At 46.5% G+C, this 25,033-nt stretch overlaps 1 protein-coding gene across 1 annotated transcript in view; it reads right to left on the reverse strand.

The window, feature by feature from the left end:
- Positions 1-19,267, reverse strand: part of GDPD3 (glycerophosphodiester phosphodiesterase domain containing 3) — a 33,381-nt gene extending 14,114 nt beyond the window's left edge. The window contains exons 1-3 of the mRNA XM_082261187.1: positions 19,176-19,267; positions 6,125-6,433; positions 32-74 (exon numbers count right to left, since the gene is read on the reverse strand). Of these exons, the coding sequence (XP_082117313.1) occupies positions 32-74; positions 6,125-6,263 (182 nt within the window). The 5' untranslated portion in view covers positions 6,264-6,433; positions 19,176-19,267. The remainder of the gene's footprint in view (positions 1-31; positions 75-6,124; positions 6,434-19,175) is intronic.
- Positions 19,268-25,033: the final 5,766 nt, after the last annotated feature.

Raw genomic sequence — 25,033 nt, forward strand, 5'->3', positions numbered from 1 at the left:
AACATAAACAGGTCCACTGTGCCAGACCTACTTGTCAAATGCTCCTATGGTGTTTTCGATCCTCTCTCCGGCTCCTGGAAAACACACATATAGAATAATGCAAAGGCCAATGTAATCTCAACAAATCTTTGTGAACTGAGTTCTATTTATTTTATATTTTACATATCATGCTTATTGTTCTATAGATCTGCTCCCTGCTGTGCCCCCTGTTTAGGACTCTGCTGAAGAACAGAAATATAGAGATGGTGGAAATCAAAAACCAAAAGCTTGTAAATAGGAATATATAGAGAGATATTCCATTTCCACGAAGACATGATGATATGCTGCTCCGAGCTCCCTCCAGTGCTGACCGTGAAAGCAGAAGCCTAGGCACCTGGTCACATGATCTCTGCTGAAGGTATCAGCCAGTTTGAACTTTGACTGTCTATCCCTGGGTTTCTCAAATAAGGTTCCTTCAGAGGTTCCTTGATCTCAGATAAATTCCCACTGACACCATTGATCTTTTTAGCTATCTGTAAGTGCGTAATTCTTCCCAGTGACCACAAGTGTAAGGAGCATTCTTCCCACTGACCATTACACTAATGTATCATGAGTTATCGATACAGTCATTTTTAGGTGGGGTTCCCTAAGATCGGAAAGATATTTCAAGGGTTCCTCCATGTTGAAAAGGTTGAGAAAGGCTGGTCTATCCTGTGACCAAATGGCTAGGCGGTTTCTAGTTATTAAACCAACACTGTTGGAGAAACTGGAGCAGCATTTTCACCCATAGAGCTCCTTCAGGTCTTACTCTTTTGATGGTGGCTAAGTCACTTATAACAAAATATTGGAGATGAGACAAAATACCCAACACACAAAGAAAGAGAAGAGTGTATGCCTGCTTCCATTAACCTAGGGAAATTATACTATAGTCAGAAGAATAAAACTGGGTGTATCCCAAATAATGTTGAAGAATGAGGTGCGCAAACAAAAAATGAATCTCCAGCAGCAACCGAAACTTTAACCATGATAACCTGCAGAGCGGCCACGTTTGAATTTGTATTCGCCTATTTAATCAACTTAACTGTAAGTGTTCCATCCTTTTTTAATAAAGTCGTTTAAGAGGTAATGCATTATTGCCTGTTCCATTCTTTTTTGGGCACTATCTGTCACTGAGTTTGAGGGGTATAGGAGAGAAACCAACCCCCATACAGCAACAGGAGTCAGAACAAGATTTACAAGAAAATTCACTGCCCGCTAGTCTGGATAATTTGCCTGATGATTTGGAGAACTGTGAAATACTTGCCTTTGGTAAGAGTTTTGATATACCACATATCGGGAGGACTTTATATCTATTACACTGGCTGGTGTCATCTTCTCAAGTGTTTTATTATGTTGAGTTGGTAAGGGTATTACCTCTCTTTTCTTTACACGTGGGTGCCAAGAGGGATTTGGTATTTGCATGTCCTCTTCTTCACCTTCATTCACCATCAAGAAGATTTCAGCCTTTTTTTCATTTTGGACTTCTTTTGGACTGCTCATATTTCTATAGCACGTTTATGTTCACATTGTGCATCATTTATAATATCTGTGTATATTTATATATTAGGAATTTTGTTCATTGTGTTTTCCCTTTTGGTTCAACACACATTGTTCACATCTAGCGCACCCATTTTTTGCACATCCCAAATAATGGAACTTCTGGCATGAACTTGGTAATCACTTTTTTTTATCATTCCTTTCCTAAACCCTTGCCAAAGAGTGTATGCAAATATGTGGCCTCACAGGGGTGGACTGCCTCCCATGGGGGCACCATATGCAGGGCTGGCCCAAGACACTGTGCTGCCTGGGTTCAAGAATGAAATACTGCCCCCCCCCCCCAAAAAAAAAAAAAATCACGCCCAAAAAAAGGCCCCCACATCTATTATTTTATATAAATATAACCTTTAGAAAATATTATATATATACTGTTATTTACTTCTATAATTCCCTACTGGACCGGTCCACCAAATACCCATGTCTGTCCCCAGTCCTCCTGTCACTCCTGTGTCTGCAGTGCCCACCACCCTAGAAGATCCAGCCTGCCCTGCGTGAGATGAAGTGCACTGATGTCTGAGGTTATTGCCCACACCACAATCATGTGAGGGAAGTTTCATGGAGGAGACACTCTGTCTCCTCATATTCAGCAGTTTGCACTACGGGCGGCAGTATGAGATGAGGAAATGCCACCCATAACCCACCACAAACTGATGACACACAAAACTGCTGAAAAAAAATCTTGGGAGTCCATTTGCTGTCCCTCTCCAAGTGCTGCCTGGGTCCAATGGAACCAGCGGGACCCATGGTAGGGCCGACCCTGACAATATATGTGTGTCCCCAGTCCTCCTGTCACTCCTGTGTCTGCAGTGCCCACCACCCTAGAAGATCCAGCCTGCCCTGCGTGAGATGGAGTGCGGTGATGTCTGATGACATTGCCCACACCACAATCATGTGAGGGAAGTTTCATGGAGGAGACACTTATACTCATCAGTTTGTACTATGGGCGGCAGTATGAGATGGGGAAATTCCACCCGCAACACACCGCAAACTGATGACACACAAAACTGCTGAAAAAAAATCTTGGGAGTCAATTTGCTGCCCCTCTCCAAGTGCTGCCTGGGTCCAATGGACCCAGCAGGACCCATGGTAGGGCCGACCCTGACAATATATGTGTGTCCCCAGTCCTCCTGTCACTCCTGTGTCTGCAGTGCCCACCACCCTAGAAGATCCAGCCTGCCCTGCGTGAGATGAAGTGCACTGATGTCTGAGGTCATTGCCCACACCACAATCATGTGAGGGAAGTTTCATGGAGGAGACACTTTGTCTCCTCATACTCAGCAGTTTGCACTACGGGCGGCAGTATGAGATGGAGAAATGCCACCCATAACCCACCACAAACCGATGACAAACAAAACTGCTGAAAAAAAATCTTGGGAGTCAATTTGCTGCCCCTCTCCAAGTGCTGCCTGGGTCCAATGGACCCACCAGGACCCATGGTAGGGCCGGCCCTGACAATATATTTGTGCCCTTGTGTCTGTGTTGGGAGCACGCTCCCTGCATGGAGATCAAGCTATCATTAACAGCTTTGGGTCTTGTTCTAACGATTGGAAGCTTGAGAACACGTTCGCTGTGATTGGCTATCAAAGGGACCAGTAACTATACAACTGACCTTTGTACTCTCTTTCTCCTCTAGAATGGAGTCAGAGCTGGACCGCACTCTACAAATGTCCCTTAATGTGAAGTGTGGCGTCTATACATTTTGGAAAATTGTGGCATTGACAGGGCTTTTTTTCTCAGAGAATAGGTTCAGGAACTCTTCCCTTTTAAGTCACCCTTCGCCTCTGCCCCTTACCCACCTCCAAGAACCGTTCCTTGGTTCTGCCCCTTACCCACCTCCCAATACCGCCCCTTTTAGAGAATATAGACCCAAGTATTATTTTGTGGCGCTAAGTATTTTGTATGGAATTTGTTAATGATAACAAAAAAGACAGTAAAATAGATCTAGCAACAATGGACACTCCAACGACAATAGATCCACCCCAGCAACAATAGACTCCCATCAGCCAACATTAATAGACCCTCCAGCAGCCAGAAACAAATACCCCTCCCTCAACAGTATATCCCTGCCAGCAACAATTGACCCCCTGCAACATAAGATTCACCCCCCAGCAAAAATAGATCCCTACGAGCAACAATAGACCCCCCCCCCCTGCAAAAATAGATCCCTTCCAGCAACAAAAGGTTCCTCAGTAGCCAGCATCAATAAACCCCTTCCTCTACAGCAGTGGTCCTCAACCCTGGCCTACAGGGCCCACTAACAGGCCAGATTTTAGGTATTACCTTGGGGAGATGCAGACTAGGGTACTGCAATCACTGAGCAGCAAATGATATCACCTGGGATGTATTTCAGTTATCTTGGAAATCTGGCCTGTTAGTGGGCCCTGTAGGCCAGGGTTGAGGACCACTGTTCTACAGTACCTTCCTCCCAGCAACAACTGACCCCCAGCAACATACATTACATACATACATTCAGTTCTGGAGGTGCCGGAACTGCGTTCCCCCACGTTCCCCCTGAAAAAAAGCCCTGGGCATTGATATCTCAAAGTTTGGTAAAACTTTAGCTACAGCTTTTATAGAAAAGTGTAAAGCCTTAACGTTTTGGACGGAGTAGGAAAGGGTTAAACATGCATTTAGTAAATATTGTCTAAATTCATTCATCATGTGTATTCTTCCTTGAATCTCGGTGTGCTTTTTGTATTTCCTCCAGACCTGTGCAGTAATCCACTTCCTGTAATAAAGACCGCTCACTGCTGCGCTTTCTCCTAGTGCAGGGTGACTGGTCTTGTCTCCGCCCCCTCATGTAGTGGGTGGAGCTTGCTGGGTCCCTCCCACAGCTCTGCTCGGGCTATATACAGCGCAGTGATGTCACTGCTACTATTACAAAGCAATATCTGGATTTGCAAAGGCATTTGGTGCACACAAAGTGTATTTATACCCTTTGTGGGTATTAGGGAATATATTTAAATGAAAGTTTTTGCACCTGGAGCTTTAAACTGTATCCTGTTATGGAGATTTCCATTTACTTCCTGCTCTGGAGACACAACAGGAAGTGAATGGTAAAGGGGGGTCCACTGTTAGACAGCTATGACTGGAACAGGTATTCTTGTTCCGGTGACAGCTTTAAAATTTTGATCAAAGGACAAATAGACAGGAGTGAATCACCCCACGGGGGCACAGACCTGACAGGGGTTCTAATTATTTCTTACTCCATTTAAGAGTCGGTTCACACTAAGGCGACACGACTCTGTACTACTTCGGGGGCGACTTGTGCATTACCATGCACCACGACTTCGGAGCGACTTGCAGGGACTTCACATAATGGAAGTCTATGCAAGTCGCTCCGAGGTCGCCCTAAAATAGTACAGGACCCTTTTTCTAAGTCGGAGCGACTTGTGTCGCTCCTATTAGAACGGGTCCTGTAGCGGTCAATGGACCGCGAGGGAGCGCGACTTGTCAGGCTGACAAGTCGCCTGACAAGTCGCGCTAGTGTGGACCAGCTCTAAAACAAAAAAAAAAAATACACACTTTAAATGTATCCATTACTGGGACAGGTTTGTCTAGCGCCAAGGGTAAAGATGAGGAACTGCGCCCCATCCCCCACTATTAATGCATGCTGTAGAACCTGTTTATTGCCCTATGTCCATTCTCTGCCTCCTTGCTCCGTTCTGCCCAGGGCAACTACACCTCCTGCCCAGGGCTGGCCCAGGACATTGTGCTGCCTGGGACCAAGAATAAAATGCTGCCCCCCGCCCCCAAAAAAAAAAAAAAAAAATCATACATAACAAAAGGCACCCATATCCATTATTTTATATAAATCTAAAATTTAGAAAATATTAGGTATACAGTTATCTTCTTCCATGACTCACCACTGGACCGGTCCACCAAACACCCACTGTCTGTCCTCAGTCCTACTGTGTCTGCCGCGGCCAATGCCCTAGAACATCCAGCCTGTCCTGCATGAGATGGAGTGCGCTGACGTCTGCACGCCACGATCACGCAAGGGACGTTCCCCCGAGGAGACGCCTCGCCGCCTCATACTCATCAGTTTCCACTACGGGCAGCAGTATGAGATGGGGAAATGCCACCCGTAACCCGCCGCAAACTGATGACACACAAAACTGCTTGAAAAAAAATCTTGGGAGTCAATTCGCCGCTCCTCTCCAAGTGCTGCCTGGGTCCAATGGACCCAGCGGGACCCATGGTAGCGTCGGCCCTGCTCCTGCCCACCCCTTGTCCCAGCCCTGAATGTATCCTTAGAGGGGGCTGAAGTTGCTCACCTTGTTCTGAAAATGCCAGTGCTTGCTCTAAGTCACTGACCCAAAGTACTAGGCACAGAGGGTCAGCATGACAGCCAGATATTTAGCATTTCCAGAAGGAGAAGGTATCCCATCCTTCTATTCCCTGGGAATTGTAATGACACATATAATGACTGGCAGCCCCCACAGGCACCTACCTTGCCTGTTACAGTTGACAGAGCTGCTTGACATTCCTCTTTTGGGTGTAGAGTGAGTGAACCCCCCCCACTACCTGTGGCCGGGTGCGTACTCACCTCCTCGGTGGGAAATGTGCCGGCAATGAAAGGGTAGCCTCTTCTTCCGGTGCAGAACGTGAGGATTCTTCAGGAGGTAATAGGAGGTGGCGGCGTAGCCCCCCAGAACTGGCACCAGGTAGTACAATGAGGGCAGCATGACGTCAGGGGCTCAGTGGGGTTGATGACGGGTTTGCAGGGGGAGATCTCCAGGTAGGCAGCGGGGAGGCTCCGATTGGATCTTGGCAGCGAGACGGTCTCAGCAATGATGCGGAGGAAAATAATCATTAATAGGAGCTGCAGGGTGGATCTGTAGAGGAGACGCAGCAGCTGACGGAGAGAACAGAAGATGGAAGCAGGTTAGATGTGCCAGCAATTAACCCCTGCCTGCCCGCCACTCCGTCCTCTTGATGTCCCTTTCACTTGTTACTCTGCCTGCAATACTGGCTCTGCCTCATTCCCTCCTCCACCCCCGCCACAGTCATTGGACTGGAACACTGCCTGGGACAAATATGGCAAACCAGTTTTTTGTTTTTTTTTGCGCCACATTTGACCCTCTTACTCTGGTAATAGAAATGAATTTGAATTAGACTGTATATATATTTGGTGCCCTCTTATAACATTGTGCATAAAATGTTTAACCATCAAAGTTATAATTTTTGCAATTAAAAAAAAATGCATTTAATAAAACCAGATGCAAAATAGTTCAAAGTACTTTAATAAAAAATGATATTTGCTGCATCAGTGTGTGCAGCGCTGCGTTCATGGATAACATGTCTGTAACGTCTGGGGAACTTATTGTTGAGTCACCCAAATCAGTCAAGTCCCATTGGCTGCACCGGAATTGGACATTTTGGCAGTTAGCAACCACTGTATAAGGCTTTTCTAGCATGGATGGTATATTGGAGCCTCTGGTTGCTGCCATACTTTAATTTTGAACTACATATAAAAAAAGTGACTTACCCTAAATTTTATGTATAAATATGTGTACATATTGAAAAATTTTTTTCAAATCCTATTGATCATTTACCAACTTTTATTTTATATATATATATATATATATATATATATATATATATATCTCTTTATAACACGATTCAAGAACAAAATCAAATATCAGTTAGGGCATAATAACGCAAGTTAAAATTGTACAGATACTAAACTGATACTATTATCAATCAGAATGATGGTAATCTAGACTGTTCTGGCACTGGGTACCTTCTCTGCTGGTACTAGGCTGTGTACATCTACACTGTCCTGGCACTGGGTACCTTCTCTGCTGGTACTGGGCTGTGTACATCTAGACTGTACTGGCACTGGGTATCTTCTCTTTTGGTACTGGGCTGTCTAGACTGTCCTGGCACTGGGTACCTTATCAGCTGGTACTGGGCTGTGTAAATCTACACCGTCCTGGCACTGGGTACCTTCTCTGCTGGTACTGGGCTGTGTAAATCTACACCGTCCTGGCACTGGGTACCTTCTCTGCTGGTACTGGGCTGTGTAAATCTACACCGTCCTGGCACTGGGTACCTTCTCTGCTGGTACTGGGCTGTGTACATCTACACCGTCCTGGCACTGGGTGTCTTCTCTGCTCGTACTGGGCTGTGTACATCTACACTGTCCTTGCACTGGGTACCTTCTCTGCTGGTACTGGGCTGTGTACATCTAGACCGTCCTGGCACTGGGTACCTTCTCTTTTGGTACTGGGCTGTGTACATCTACACAGTCCTGGTACTGGGTACTTTTTCCTCCTTTGGTAGATTACAGCCTAGTGGTGTACATCTAGACTGTCCTGGCACTGGGTACCTTCTCTGCTGGTACTGGGCTGTGTACAACTACACTGTCCTGGCACTGGGTACCTTCTCAGCTGGTACTGGGCTGTGTACATCTAGACTGTCCTGGCACTGGGTACCTTCTCTTTTGGTACTGGGCTGTGTACATCTACACAGTCCTGGTGCTTGGTACCTTCTCTGCTGGTGCTGGGCTGTGTACATCTATACTGTCCTGGAACTGGGTAATTTCTCATCTAGTACTAGACTGTGTACAACCAGACAGTCCTGGTACTGGGTACTTTTTCCTCCATTGGTAGATTGCAGCCTAGTGGTGTACATCTAGACTGTCCTGCCACTGGGTACCTTATCTGCTGGTACTGGGCTGTGTACAACTACAATGTCCTGGCAATGGGTACCTTATCTGCTGGTACTGGGCTGTGTACATCTAAACTGTCCTGTTGTTCTGTCTCTAGGACAGAGAGCTAAACCTCCTGCTCCATAAACTTCAGATACCATATTTCTTTGATCTCAAATTTATTACAAGCCAGGTGAAACTATAAATTGATAAAAATAAACATCAATCAGTACAAAATTGCATACAATAAAGAAACAATGATTTATAATACAGGATGAGGTAACAAGAACTAACTTTTTACACTCTTTTTTAAGCTCTCTCAGCGATGATGGCGAGAGATTGAGAAAACATGTCTTGCTGCCTTGCTGTATCTTCTCAAAATGGTGGCGGATACATTTCCTGTAGAAATCCTACCCATAATGCTATGGTTCCTAACAACTTTATTAAACACAAACAATATTGCAGAACAACTGAAGCTATACCAAAAAAGGACAGCAGATCGGATGGTGCTTGCGCTCTGCATATAACTAACTTGTGTGAATCAAGAAAACCCAACATGTTATTTTAAGCAACATAAACACAAGTAATCTGAAAAGAAGTCTGGTGGGCAGAACACTCCCCGCCTGACACCATGTGACGTCACTAACAGAGTCTTCTGCAGAAAGCAACAAAACAAGTTCAGCCACTGGTCTTAAAACTACATTGGCCTCATTCTGCTGGAAGATCTTGACTTCAATTTTACAGACACGCTTATCCTCACTTGGCATTACTCTGGTGACCATTCCTAAAGGCCACTCATTCATTTGTGTCTGGCAATCTCTCATGAGTACATCACCAGGTTTAGGATTCTGATTTTCAATGTGCCACTTTCTCCTTGGTTGAAGGGTAGAGATATATTGTTTCCTCCACCGACTCCAGAAGGTATTGGCAAGGGTTTGTACTTGTCTCCACTGACGTTTGTAAAGGTCCTTTTCACAAAACTCTCCAGCTGGAGCACCAGCAAGGCCAGTCTTTTGAGTGAGTAACATGGCAGGTATAAGAATCACTGGATCCTTGTCTACATTTATTAAATCAAATGTGGCAGGGTCATTAGTATTGCAGTCTGGACTGCGCAGAAAGGTGGGACCTGTAAACCATGAAGTACTTTTGAGGTGGCTGGCCGCAACAGATCTGGTTGCTAGGTCTGCAGGATTGCAGCCTTTAGGCACAAAATGCCATTGTCCTGGGCGGGTGGACCTCTTTATCCTCAACACTGTAATTACATAGACATAGAAATGCCTAGTTTCATTATAGATATAACTACTTTACTGTCTGTGTAAAACTCAGCTTCCTGAATTTCTAGGTTTGTCTCTGTTGAAATTACCGTAGTTCAGCTAGCTCTATAGCCAATACTGCAGCACAAAGTTCCAATCTAGGTATGGTGTGTTCGGGGAGTGGTGCAAGTTTTGCTTTACCCATTACAAACCCTATGTGGCATTGCCCTTTAGTGTCTATGGTTTTGGAGGTAAGCTACAGCAGCAATTGCTTTAACAGAAGCATCTGAAAACACACAAAGTCTTTGCATCTGAACTTCTGTAGAGTACACGGGGGCATATGGGCGTGGGACTTTGAGGCTAGATACAGCTGTTAGGGAGTCCTTCCACTCTACCCATAGGTACTTCTTGAGGGTGGGGAGAGGGTCATCCCAGTCTAATGTCTCACAGGTTAAATCTCTAAGTGTCGGTTCACACTATGGCGACACAACTTTGGGGCGATTTAATGAAGTCGCCGTGCACCGCAACTTCGGCGCGACTTGCACCGACTTCAAATAATGGAAGTCAATGCAAGTCGCTCCGACTTTTTCCAAACGTAGTGCAGGAACCTTTTTCTAAGTCGGAGCGACTTGAGTCGCTCCTATTAGAACGGTTCCAATTGCACAGCACGGTCCGCGACTTGTCAGGCAACCAAGTCGCCTGACAATTCGGAACATTGTGAACCGGCACTTAGTAGTGCTTTACCCCGGATGGTAACAGGTGCTGCAAAGCCCAAAGGATCATACAGGCTGTTTATGGTAGACAGGACACCTCTATGGGTCAGCGTTTACTTGGAAGGTAAAAGTGTCCGATTTTAATCCCAAAGCAAACCAAGGCTGCAATGCATGGGAAGTGAGTCTGTGCCTAGATCTAAGTCCTTTAACTCGCTAGAATGATCTTGGGCAGGAAAAGCTTCTATAACTTCCCTACTGTTGGAAGCAGTCTTATGGAGTCTTAGGTTGGAACAAGCATTGCCTGAGCTCTTTTGAGGAGACTGATTGCGGCTTCATTTGCGGGTAGTGATTTCAAGCAGCCATCTACATAAAAATCCTTGTCCACAAATTGTCTGACATCTGAACCATACTCTGACTTTCCAACTCTAGCTTTGTGTCTGAGGCCATAAACAGCAACTATAGGGGAAGGACTTTGGCCAAATATGTGCACCCTCATGTGGTATTCTGTGATGTCTCCAGAGGGGTTGTTGCCCCTGAACCAAAGGAACCTCAGAAAGTTTTGGTGTTCTTTAACAAGAAAGCAAAAGAACATTTGTTGTATGTTTGCCATACATGCAACTGAATCTTTACGGAAGCAGAGTACTCCTAACAGTCTGTTGTTAAGGTCAGGGCCAGAGAAAGGGACATCATATAGGGAGACACCCTCATGCTTGGCGCTGGAGTCGAACACCACTCTGATCTGCCCTTGCTTCTTAGGGTGATAAGACTCCAAATATTGGTAAGTACCAGCATTCCTCTGAGTCTTTGAGGTTTGGGGCTATCTCAGCATGACCATTCTGGAATATTTTCTCCATGAAGGAAAAGAAGTGTTCTCTCATCTCTAGTTTTCTTTAAAGATTGTGTCTTAAGCTGGATACACACTATACAACTTTTATTGTTAGATTTCCTTTACAATTACTGTACCTTCAACTATGCAACTATGTAGTGCAAGGGCCTGCCTGATTGCATACAAATTGAAAGTGTTAAGATTTGACCTCATATTATATGGTTTTGGTAAATCTAAAGGAAAAAAATCTAAAGACGATTGTATAGTGTGTATGGCCCATTAGGGAAGTGAAGCGTTTATTTACTTGCTCCCTGTTGTTAGGCAAACGTCGTCTTTGTGGCCAAAAGGAAAGAGGTGCAACCCAGCTATTAGAGCCCATTCACACTAGCACGACTTGTGAGGCGACTTGTGTAGCCCCAGGTCGCTTGACATAACAAAAGCAATGTTAATCAATCAGTGCCGTCTTAATTGGCACTACTGAAGTCGCTCCGACTTCAGAAAAGGGTCCTGTACTACATTGAGGTGACCTGTGATCCGACTGTCCCATATACTTCAATGGGAGTCGCCTCCTTATCTTAATTGACACGACTTGTTATCAGACTTTCCAGGAAGAAGAAAGAGATTAGCCAGGCATTCCCCACAGACAAAGTCGCCTGTCTCTTCAAAGTAGTGCACAAGTCTCTTCCAAGTCTCTTCCAAGTCTCTTCCAAGTCTCTAAACAAGTCTCTAAACAAGTCTCTAAACAAGTCTCTTCAAGTCACGGGGCGACTTTCTGGTCGTGGTAGTGTGAACCGGCTCTTAAACTCGTCTTTTTCTATACTCTTTTCCATAACTTCCAGGAAGAGCCTATCCTCAATGGACATTGCTACCCGATTGTCTTCCCTTGCTCTCCTGAACACTGTGCATCCTAAAGCCTCGTACACACGCAACGAATTTCCACGGACCGGTCGTCTGTCTTTTGTCCAGAGTGGTGTCTGTTGGTTGGAATGTGCTCTAGATTGCACACAAATTTTCCCGCACGACAGAATTCTACTTCAGAAGTGATGTCATGTGTTGGATTGCTTTCTTTGTGTTCTTTCATCTCTGAGCATGCCTAGTCTAGCTCATAAGATTTTTCCCCATCGATATCTGTACTAATGAGACGAAAATCGGACGTGTTTTGATGGTCGACAAAAATTTTATAGCCTGCACACCAGGATTTTTTCGGCCAAAAAGTCGGAGTCGGTTGTCAGAAGCACCATACTAACAAGCCGAAAATCGGCAGATCGGTCGTCGGACGAAACTTCCCAGCCGAATTTCTACGGGGCTTTAGTTGTCTTGGTCACCGTCATAGGTATTGCTGTCACAGAGGGAACTTAGGAAAGGAAGAGGTACAGGGTTGCTGTGTGGTAACTCCTTTATGAGGATGAGATTTTGACAGGACTGGAAAAGAGAAGGACGACCATACTCTAGTATACTAGTGAACAAGTTATTAACAGATGTCGGTTTGTGTGCGCCCCCCAGGCAAACATCACGTATAATGGGTATAACCCACCCAAGATCAAGTTTTTGGGCATATTGGGTGTTGTGAGGACCATTGATCTGTTTTCTTGCTTTGTGGGCTTGCAAGATATCCCTCCCTAGGAGTAAGATTGTCTGAGCCTGATCATCTAGTTCTGGTATGAGATGTGCTATGTGATTCAAGTGAGTCTGGTGAACTGCTGCATTTGGTGTGGGAATCTCAGATCTGTTGTCCATAAATTCGATTTGTAGGCTGCCACCCGCCCAGAACAATGGCATTTTTTGCCTAAAGTCTGCAATCACGCTGTCTCCACTGTACCTGCACAGGTCCTAAGGGAGTAGGGACTGCTGGAGCCCTTAATGTTCAGAATGTCAAAAAACATAGCTCTAGCTAGTAACTTATTACTCTGATCATCCAAGATGGTGTAGAGCTTGACTGCATTGTCTCTTCGTCTTTTTGGGTAAACTCTTACTAGACAGATTTTGGAACAGGATCTGCCACCTGTAATTCCTTTGCAGACTCCAGTGCACTGTCAAGAGATTTCTATTGCATCTGTACTAGAGTCTATGGCCTCCAACCTTGCTCCTTGTCACTATGGGCAGGTGGGAAGGTTCTTGGGGCTGTCACACTCGGTACACTTAACACTGACCTTACAGTCCTTGGCGAAGTCCTTGGCGAAATGTGTTGAAGAGCAGCGCTTGTAACAGAAGTTTTCTTTGAGGAAGGTCTTGTGATCCCGAATGGTTTTTGTCCTGAAGGTTCTGCATTTCAGAAGAGGATGTGGCATCTTATGCAGAGGGAAGAACTTAGCAAGGTCACAGTCTTGGTCCTCTGGTTGTGACTCTGCAGATCTGTGGGAAGAAATGTTAGTTTCGTGCACTGCTACACGAACCCTGTGTTGCTTAAGGCCAGAAGAAGTGTCATAAGACACTGGAAAAATGAAGCTGGGGTTATCTTTCGCTCCTGTATGTCTGTCTACAAAGTCCAAAAACTCTCTTAAGGGTGGAAAAGGTACATTGTGTTTTCGTTTGTAGTTACAGCCATGAGCGATCCATCTTTCGTGCAACTCATAAGGAAGTTTTTTGCTAAGGAGTTAATACCTTTAGCAGAGTCAAGATAAGAAAGGCCAGGTATGTCTCCTTCTGCTTTAGCGACTTGTAACTCCATACGCAGGTCACTGAAGTCTTTGGAACCCTCTGCCAGGTATTTTTGGGAAGTCTTCTATTCTTTTAAATAGTGTACTCTCTATGGCCTCTGGTGAGCCATAACATCTATCCAGTCTGCTCCAGATGTTTGTAAGGCCTATCTCAGGGTGGTTTATATTAACCACTTGCCGACCGCCGCCCGACTATATACGGCGGCGGTCAGCCCCTCCCAGGCAAAGTGACGTACCAGTACGTCACTAGCCTGAAAGCGAATAGGGGGCAAGCGTGCGCCGCCGGAGGCGCGCTCCCGCCCCCGCTCGTACTCGAAGAAGCCAGCGCGTGTGACCGGCGGACCCAATGTCCGCCGGTCACTCGCGATCGTCGTGTGGAGAGGGAGAAAGGCAGGCGGCTAATGTAAGCAAAGCCGCCTGTCATTCTCCCCTGTGTAAAAGCACAGATCACTCGGTCCTGCTATGTAGGACCGTTGATCTGTGCTGTTACACACACAGCCACATCCAATCACAGTAAGAAACACGCCCCTAGGGACACACTTAACCCCTCCCTCTCCAATAAAGTTAAACCCTTCCCTCCCAGTGTCATTTTTACAGTAACAGTGCATATGTATAGCACTGATTACTGTAGAAATGTCACTGGTTCTCTCAAAAGTGTCAAAAATGTCAGTCAAGGGTCCGATCTGTCCGCTGCAATGTCGCAGTCCCGCAAAAAAAAAAAAAAAAACGCAGATCGCCGCCATTACTCGTTAAAAAAAAAGCAATAAAAATGACAAAAATCTTTCCCTTAGTTAGTAAACACAATAACTTTTGCGCAAACCAATCAAAATACGCTTTTTGTGATTTTTTTTTACCAAACATATGTAGCATAAAACAAATTGGCCTAAAATATGTTAAAAAAATTTGATTTTTACATTTTTTTGGGGGGGAATTTCATATAAAAAAACTTTGAAAAATATTGTTATTTTTGCAAAATTGTCGCTCTTTTTTTGTTTATAGCGCATGATCAAAAAATCGCACAGGTGATCAAATACCACCAAAAGAAAGCTCTGTTTGTGGGGAAAAAAGGACGTCAATTTAATTTGGGTACAGCATTGCACGACCGCGCAATTGTCCGTTAAATTCACGCAGTGTCGAATCGCAAAATAGGTCCTGGTCAGGAAGGGGGTAAAATCTTCCGGGGCTTAAGTGGTTAATGTCTCTGATCCTTTTGGCATGCTCAGCAGAATCATTGCAAAACCACTTTAGGAGGAGATCTATCCGTTCCCTGCAGGATAGATCTAGACCTTTCATGGCACTCTAGAAAGAAGATCGCCATGCCCTGTAATGCTGGGAGTGATCACTAAATTTGACAAGTCCTTGGGTAACTAACTCACGTTTTGTAAGGAACTTAGCAAGGTCTACAGTAGCCTGATTCGCATTGGGGTAGGCTGCTGGCGTATCGTGTAATGGTAGAAGTCTCTTCTTTAGGTGGGCTGGGCTCATACTTGCATAAGGTTGGCGGCTCGTACCAGCTTGTTGCATACTTCCTTGGAGGTAAAGCAGGTGTTTGATGCTTGAATGAAGGCTGAGTACCCTGCTGAGAAGAAGGTTTGGTTGGAGCTGGATAGCATGGATCTCGGTCAGATTTTTCTTGCTTGTAGCACTGGGGTTCAAGGTCGGCTTCTTGCCGCTTTATTTGATGTGACTCACTGTCGTCATGTTTGATTTCTTGCTGTGGAGAACTGCTTGGGTTAGAGTGCTGGTAGACATAATCTGAAGTGCGCTGCATGGGGTCTTGGTGGTCCTCCTTTAGACCCAGTATGATGCTACCTACTCTTGGCTCATAGTAGACAGCTGCTTCTAATGCTTCTGCTTCTGCAATGGCGGCAGCAGCGTCTCAGTCCCCTGCCAGTCTCTCCATGTTAGCTTCTAGGATAGCCTGCTGCATTTTCAGAGATGCCTCTTGCTGAGCTAGTTCAGCCTCCAGGCGTATTTTTTGCTGTTCTTTCTCTTGCTCCATGCGTACTCTCTCTTTCTCTCTCTCTCTTGCTCCTGCCTCACCTTTTCTGCTTCAAGGTGAGCCTTTTCTTTTTTCATCTGCAACTCTTGGTCTGTGAATGCGACCCTGGCCCTCGCTGATTCTGCTTTCAGACGAGTGATGCTGCTGCATTTGCGACAGATGACTTGGATGAACTTGCTCGTGATCGTGTTTTGTAAGAGGATGCTCCACTGTGAGACATGGCTGCGGGGAAGAAGCTGTCCTGCTGTGTAGAGACTGCTGTAGTGTCGAGTGCGTGACGGAGCGCATCTCTGCATAGCCTGGCTGCTTGCTTAACTTGCTGAAGGCCTGTTTCATCTAAGGCTTCTGACTGTATGGATTCTGCATAGTAGGGATCGACCGATTATCGAAGGGGCGATATTCACTTTTCCCTATATATCGGTATCGGCCCCGGAACTTGACAATATTACCGATATTGTTGTGATGTCATTGTGTATGTTGCGCCACGCGCCTCCGCGCACTGGGCCTAACCTTCTGCCTTCTTAGGCCGCCTTCCTCACCTTGGACAGCCTCGTCTGGAGTCCGGACTAGTCTCCCGGGAGTGTATAACACAGCCATACACCCACCCACAGCACCCCGGTGCCAGCCAGCCACCCACAGGCCCTGTACCAGCCGGCCAGGCACAGGCACTGTACCAGCCAGCCAGCCACCCACAGGGCCTATACCAGCAAGCCAGCCACGCAGAGCCCCTGTGCCAGCCACTCACCCACCACAGGGTGCCAGCCACCCTTCCACCCACCATAGGGTGCCAGCCAGCCAGCCACCCACCACAGGGTACCAGCCAGTCAGCCACCCACCACAGGGTGCCAGCCAGCCAGCCACCCACCACAGGGTGCCAGACAGCCAGCCACCCACCACAGGGTACCAGCCAGTCAGCCACCCACCACAGGGTGCCAGCCAGCCAGTCATCCACCACAGGATGCCAGCAAGCCAGCCACCCACCACAGTGTGCCAGCCAGCCACCCACCACAGGGTGCCAGCCAGCCAGTTTTTTTAACCCTATATTCAATTTCAGTAGTGTCTTTCAAATGGAGATGGATGCAGATAGAAAAGGTAAAAGTGTGATCTGGGACTATTTCTCGTCTCCATCTCCAGGAAAAGCAGCAGTGTGCAACACGTGCACAAACAATGTGGGCATGGGATCAGCCTAACCTTCTGCCTTCTTAGGCCGCCTTCCTCACCTTGGACAGCCTCATCTGGAGTCAGGACTAGTCTCCCGGGAGTGTATAACACAGCCATACACCCACCCAACAAATTTATTAAACACATTCTGAGTTTACAATATTGCAGAACAACTGAAGCTATATCAAAAAAGGACAGTAGATGGCGCCGGCGCTCTGCATATAACTAACTTGTGTGAATCAAGAAAACCCAACATGTTATTTTAACCTCCCTGGCGGTATTCCCGAGTGTGGCTCGGGGTTAACTTTCAGTACCAAAAGCGGTAACCCCGAACCACACTCAGGATTACCCCATAATGTTACTCACCTTCCCTGCGATCCCCCGGCATCCTCACACTCTCTCTCCGCTCTGTGCTCTGCAGATACAAGCACTTGCCTTCCGGTTCCCTTCCTGGGGGGTGGAACCGGCGGCAAATTCAAAAGTGTAAATACACAAATGAGATGATACAAAGCTGTGATCCTAACGGATTACACTGTATCATCCCATTTCACCACAGGATTTCACCTGGTGACTTTTACCAGTGCCCTGCCTGTGCTTTTCCAGTTCTTTGTGCCTGGAAAATAGAGAACGACTATGGCGTCCAAAAAGCGTTCTTTTTGCGCAAAATCGCTTTTAGATGAACTGGAAAACAGCGACAGCTACTTTAGAACTTGAAGAAGTTACTTGAAGAACTGAGCGATAGCGATTCGTGGGAAAATTCGTCATCAGGTACGGAAAGTGACGACAGCGACGATTCGGATGTCTCTTTCTGGCACATCGCTTGTGGAATTTGGGAAGTCTATCAAATGATTATTCAGAATTTCCAACGGAACGGTGTGCCAGAAAGAGACATCAGAATCGTCACTGTCGTCACTTTCCGTACCTGATGACAAATTTTCCCACAAATCGCTATCGCTCAGTTCTTTAAGTAACTTCTTCAAGTTCTAAAGTAGCTGTCGCTGTTTTCCAGTTCATCTAAAAGCGATTTTGCGCAAAAAGAACGCTTTTTGGACGCCATGGTCGTTCTCTATTTTCCAGGCACAAAGAACTGGAAAAGCACAGGCAGGGCACTGGAAAAGTCACCAGGTGAAATCCTGTGGAGAAATGGGATGATACAGTGTAATCCGTTAGGATCACAGCTTTCTATCATGCCATGTCGTGTATTTAAATTTTTTAAATTGCCGCTGGTTCCACCCCCCTGCGTCGCAACGCTCGCAGGGAAGGGAACCAGAAGACAGGTGCCCGCATCGGCCGAGCACACAGCGGGAGGATGGCTGGAGGACGGTGGGGGAGGATGGCGGGGGGGGGAGGGCGGCGGGGGATCGCAGGGGAAGGTGAGTTTTAAAAAATAAAACAACATATTTCCATGCAAAACAATGTACCGCTTTTAGCACAGAAATCCTGACATAATCAGACCGCCAGGGAGGTTAAGCAACATAAATACAAGTGATCTGAATAGAAGTCTGGCGGGCAGAACACCTGTCACTGGGTACCTTCTTTTTTTGGTGCTGGGCTGTGTACATAGAACACTGTCCTGGCACTGGGTACCTTCACTTTTGGTGCTGGGCTGTGCACATATAACATTGTCCTGGCACTGGGTACCTTCACATTTGGTGCTGGGCTGTGTACATATAACATTGTCCTGGCACTGGGTACCTTCACTTTTGGTACTGGGCTGTGCACATATAACATTGTCCTGGCACTGGGTACCTTCACTTTTGGTGCTAGGCTGTGAACATCTAGACTTCCCTGGCACTGGGTACTTTCTCTACTGCTACTGGGATGTCCTGGCACTGGGTACCTTCTCCTTTGGTACTGGACTGTGTACATCTAGACTGACCTGACACTGGGTACCTTCTCTACCGGTACTGGACTGTGTACATCTAGCTTGTCCTGGCACCTTCTGGGCTGTGCACATATAACACTGTCCTGGCGCTTGGTACCTTCTCTGCTGGTGCTGGGCTGTGTACATCTATACTGACCTGGAACTGGGTAATTTCTCATCTAGTACTAGACTGTGTGGTACTGGGTCCTTTTTCCTCTTTTGGTAGATTGCAGCCTAGTGGTGTTCTGATATTCAGCACTTGCTGTGCTTTTAGATCAAAGGTACTTCCTGATTTTTAATGGCATAATGTATTTGCTTCCCTCCTAACCTTGGCCCTTCTTTCTGTCCTAAGATGTCCTCTGTTCCAGGCAAAAAAAACACCCACTTCGAGGTTTTGCTTGCTCATGTTAGCTCCCCTGCTGGCACAAAGTATCTTGATGCACTCTGATACACGGTACCGATTCCTTACCTGGTATAATAAGTTGGATCCTCTCTTGGCTCAAAAAGCAAGTTCCTCTCCTGGCACAGATTTCCAGCCCCTCTGTTGGCACAGAATTCCAGCCCTTCCACTGGGAGACAATTTGAGCTCCTGTTCTGGCACAGAATTCCAGCTCTTCTCCTGGTACAGAATTCCAGCCCTTCTGTTGGCAGAGAATTCCAGTTCTTCTACTGGCACAGAATTCCAGCCCCTCCGTTGGCACAGAATTCCAGCCCTTCTACTGGCACAGAATTCCAGCCCCTCCGTTGGCACAGAATTCCAGCTCTTCTCCTGGCACAGAATTCCAGCCCCTCCGTTGGCACAGAATTCCAGGTCTTCTCCTGGCACAGAATTCCAGCCCCTCCGTTGGCACAGAATTCCAGGTCTTCTCCTGGCACAGAATTCCAGCCCCTCTGTTGGCACAGAATTCCAACTCTTCTACTGGCACAGAATTCCAGCCCCTCCGGTGGCACAGAATTCCAGCTCTTCTCCTGGCACAGAATTCCAGCCCCTCCGTTGGCACAGAATTCCAGGTCTTCTCCTGGCACAGAATTCCAGCCCCTCTGTTGGCACAGAATTCCAGCACTTCTACTGGCACAGAATTCCAGTCCCTCCGTTGGTACAGAATTCCAGGTCTTCCCCTGGCACAGAATTCCAGCTCTTCTACTGGCACAGATTTCCAGCTCCTCTCCTGGCAGAGTCCTTCTGTGCTCTCCCTTGTTACAGTGTAACTGCCCTTGGCTCCTCTCTTGGTACAGAGCACACTACCCCCCCTCTCTTTGTCCTGGCACTCTGCTGTGCCATCTTTCTACTTGTTCTCTGGACTGGAAGGGAATGCTGAGCATCAGCAGAACAGAAGAGCAGCAATCAGCAGTTTAAGGTCAGCAGTGTGTTGGCCCTGTAGAGGTTCCAGCACCGGACACTGACCTCTTCTGATGTCACGGGGCTCAGGTGTGATGTCAAATCTCCTCTGCTGGGCTTCTGAAGCCACGTCTCATACCTGTACAGAAGCAAAGTCTGTTCCCAGGCAGCTGAGAGGTTAACTCCCTATCTCGATTGCAAACACACCCACCCGCATTCTTGGGCAGGTATGTGCCCGCTCACCTGATCACACATGGACAGAACCTGTTTGGGAGGCAGCCTAGGGTCAGGGAGTTGTGACTTTTTCCTGCCCGTCCCCAGGGCAGCCTGCAGATATCTAGATAAGCTGGTGGGAAGCTGGTATAGAGCATGTCATCAATTGCTACTAAAATAATGGTTATAGGAAAACCCATGGAATTAACAGCATGTACAGGTGCATGTATAGAAAAGGGTTTTGGATAGAGTACTTTTTTCCCCCATGTGCTCATCCTGGAGATTTCCCATCACCTCCTGTCCTGGAGAAGTATTGCAGTAACAGTTTTCTATAAACTGACTTTATTACACTTCCCGCCCCGGTGACACCAGGACCAGAAATAGGTGAAGAAGTTGTCAGCAGGACAAGAAGGAAGGGACAGCAAATGAGCACTAACATAAGCTCCTCACACTGCTAAAATGTTTTCAACCCCTGGGGCTGTGACCGCCTGTTTTAAGAGACTGAGACATAAAGTGGTTGTAAATCTCACACATGAAATACACTCTTTCACACGGGCGGTCTGATCAGATCCGCCTGTCAGTTTTTTAGGCAGACCTGATCGGATCCTCCATGTATCCCTATGGGGCAGCGGATGTCAGCGGAGACCCCTCCGCTGACACCCGCTGCCATCCGTATCCGATCCTGTCCGTGAAATCCGGAGGGATGGAAACCCTATTTTCCATCCGTCCTGGGGATCGGATGAGAGCGGACAGGCGGTCCGCTCTCATCCGATCCCCCATAGAGAGCAGCGGGGGGCTGAGAAACCTCCCTCTCCGCTCTGCAAGCGGAGACGGAGCTGTCATCCGCCGGCTCATCATGGAACGCGGATCGATCCCCGCTGAGCAACACGGATCCGCCTATGGAGGCGGACCGTGTGAAAGAGGCCATAGTGTGCACTTGTCTCACAGAGCACAAAGTGTCATTTCTGTCCTCTGCAGGAGTCACTTCTGACAAGTTTTCCTGACACCAAGAGAAAAATGGTGACAGGGGAGGGACCTCCAGCTGAAAGATGGCCTTAGCTCTGTTCTGTGTGAATCAGCTTACTGAGCTCCGCAAAGTTTAACTTCACATCTCTGACCGCTCAGACAAGCTTTATAAATTCTGGACTCTGAACAGATATAGAGAAGAAAAGTCTGCAGATAAACAGGTCCAACTTATGTAGGGGGATTTGCTTCATCTCTGTGTATCACCTGAGGCCAGTCACTTCACTGGGTATATGGAAGGGTTAACAACCACTTTAACCAGTTCAATACAGGGCCCTTTCACCCCCTTCCTGCCCAGGCCAATTTTCAGCTTTCAGCGCTGTCACACTTTGAATGACAATTGCGCGGTCATGCTACACTGTACCCATATGAAATTTGTATCATTTGTTTAACACAAATAGAGCTTTATTTTGGTGGTATTTAATCACCACTGGGCTTTTTATTTATTACAAAAAAAAGACATAAAATTTGAAAAAAAAAAAAAATGTTTTTCCTATTTTCTGTCAGTAAATTTTGAAAATAAGTAATTTTTCTCCTTCATTGATGTGCGCCGATGAGGAGGTACAAATATGCCACACTGATGGGCACTGAAAGACGGCACTGGCGGGCAGCACAGGTGGGCACTGACTGGCAGCACTATGGGCACTGATTGTGGGCACTGTTTTTTTACTTTTCTGTAACCAGGGCACTGATCATTTGAGGAGGAGCCGCTGATCAGATCTCCTCACCACACAATGACAGTGCAACCGCATTGCTGTGTAGATCACATGCTATGTCTGTGTAATGCCAATTCAGCCATACAAACTGTACAGGAACCTTTTTTTGTCCGCACCAAAATTGGATCGCACTGCATTTTGCAAACTGATTGTGGGGTGTCCTTAACATAAGATTCACTTCGCAATCAGTTTTCAATTTTGATACGGTGCAAATATGCACCGAAGGTGGTGACTGTCAGTCACTGCACTCTGCTCCTCCCCTCCAGCGCTTACTGGAACGCCCGGCAGGAGAGGGGTGGGAGCAGCTGGCTTAGGGAGGACATAGATGATGCAATTTTTCTTTACTGTTGATAGAGGAATCCCTCCGGCGGAGCTCTTGTGTTTCCCCAGCGGTGGACAGCGGGGAGCCGTCCCAGCGATGGAGAGCGGGGAGCCGTCCCATCGGTGGAGAGCGGGGAGCCGTCCCATCGGTGGACAGAGGGGAGCCATCCCAGGGGTGGAGTGAGGGTAGCCGTGCCAGCGGAGGACAGCGGGGAGCTGTCCCAGAGGTGGAGTGCGGGGAGCCGTCCCAGCGGTGGAGTGGGGGGAGCCGTCCCAGAGGTGGACTGCGGGGAGCCGTCCCAGCGGTGGACTGCGGGGAGCCGTCCCAGCGGTGGACAGTGGGGAGCCGTTCCAGTGGTGGAGTGCGGGGAGCGGTCCCAGCGGTGGACAGTGGGGAGCCGTCCCAGCGGTGGAGTGCGGGGAGCCGCCCCAGCAGTGGACAGTGTGGAGTCGTCCCAGTGGTGGAGAGCGGGGAGCTGTCCCTGTTGGAAGAACGCAGTGATTATTGCTAGGGACTAAAGCTGCCAGCAATAATTGCCTGTATAAATCCAGCATGCTGGTTGTAACAAAGTCTATCAATCCATCGACTTGGATACAATCAGTCTCCCCATACATGGAACGAATCTAGGCCAGTCCTCTGCTGAACCACATTAGGCTCTCAGTGGGATGTTGATAGGCTGAGCCAGCTGCCTGTAAATTATCTGGGTAAATCCCAACATTATTGTCGGGATCCTATCAGAGATTGGAGCGGTTCTGTTACGTCAACGGGCTTTAGGAGGCATCGGCTAATTCTGGGTCACAGGAGTGCACTTCTGTGACCCACAAAAGAAGACCAAATCATTTTTTGCAATATTTCTCTTTTAAGTAAAGCAACAAAACTATTGTTTTTTTTTTTTTTCCTGCTGTTCACCGGACAATAGAAGCACAAATATAAATAAAATTCAAAAAAATTTCCGCGCTAGTGTGATAGGTGAGATAATGATAAATGTCAGCAGCCAACACAAAATCAACCAACAATGACTCAAATTAATAATAAAACGTAAAAGTGTAGCGCTAAAGGTAAAAAATGATAAATAGTGTCCAAATGAATAAACAGCTGATAATCACAATACTGTGTATATGAGAAAAAAGGAAAAAATTAGTGTCCAAATGAATAAGTCCCATAGAAAACTGGTGTGAAGTCAAATCAATCCACATGCACAATAATCCAAGGGGGGATCTTCCCATGACACCAAGGGTATGTGGAAGAAAGGAACACCTCTGTGATGGGATAATAAAAGCAGCTTACCAAATTTCCATGGCTGCTCAACTTAATGAGTCAGCCTCTCCCAGTTCTTAATCAAGACCACTGAAGATCTGATATTACATGGATGCTTATTCAGTACAGATGGACCACCTCTCAAGATGTGTAAAGGGATCAATACAGGATAAAGTTTCCTCAAAATTTTCCAACAGTCATAAATGAATATGTATGGAAAAAGAAAACAAAGCCCATAGCGTGATCCCGTTTAAAAATACAATCTTATTTATTTAAAATGGTACTCACAATGTGGCATGAATAAAAGGCAAATCAATTGGTATTCCAAGGGATGGAGGTGCGGCGTCCCGCAGGTTATCCCAGGCAATAAGAAAATGAAGGCCGGCAAAAGTTGCAAGGGGCGTGTGGACGTTGCGTCTGGAGTCGCCAACGTTTCGTCTCAATGAGACTTTCGTCTCAATAGACGCCCAGACGAAGTCTATTGAGACGAAACGTTGGCGACTCCAGACGCAACGTCCACACGCCCCTTGCAACTTTTGCCGGCCTTCATTTTCTTATTGCCTGGGATAACCTGCGGGACGCCGCACCTCCATCCCTTGGAATACCAATCGATTTGCCTTTTATTCATGCCACATTGTGAGTACCATTTTAAATAAATAAGATTGTATTTTTAAACGGGATCACGCTATGGGCTTTGTTTTCTTTTTCCCTACATATTCATTTATGACTGTTGGAAAATTTTGAGGAAACTTTATCCTGTATTGATCCCTTTACACATCTTGAGAGGTGGTCCATCTGTACTGAATAAGCATCCATGTAATATCAGATCTTCAGTGGTCTTGATTAAGAACTGGGAGAGGCTGACTCATTAAGTTGAGCAGCCATGGAAATTTGGTAAGCTGCTTTTATTATCCCATCACAGAGGTGTTCCTTTCTTCCACATACCCTTGGTGTCACGGGAAGATCCCCCCTTGGATTATTGTGCATGCGGATTGATTTGACTTCACACCAGTTTTCTATGGGACTTATTCATTTGGACACTAATTTTTTCCTTTTTTCTCATATACACAGTATTCTGATTATCAGCTGTTTATTCATTTGGACACTATTTATCATTTTTTACCTTTAGCGCTACACTTTTACATTTTATTAATAGAAGCACAAATACAAAAGGGATGGTTTCAGCCCCCAGAATAGCACTGAGATTGAGCCTGTTGTGTTGTTTCATGACCAGAGAAGAGGACAGAAAGTAACCGACAATTTCTTTTAGAATATTTTATTACATTTTATTACATCTCATTCCAAAGGTTGCAGAATACATTATATCCCTTCCTGCCAAGAACAGATGGAAAATACTCCGTCAGGTTATACAGTCATTAACCCCAAAGTGCAGAACCTTGGTGTCTGGCTGCTGCAAATTTTTTGTTACGGTCTTCAGGACTAAGCTTTATTCAGAA

This window comes from Pelophylax lessonae, assembly GCF_965119305.1.
Source record: "Pelophylax lessonae genome assembly, chromosome: 6".
NCBI classification, from domain to species: domain Eukaryota; kingdom Metazoa; phylum Chordata; class Amphibia; order Anura; family Ranidae; genus Pelophylax; species Pelophylax lessonae.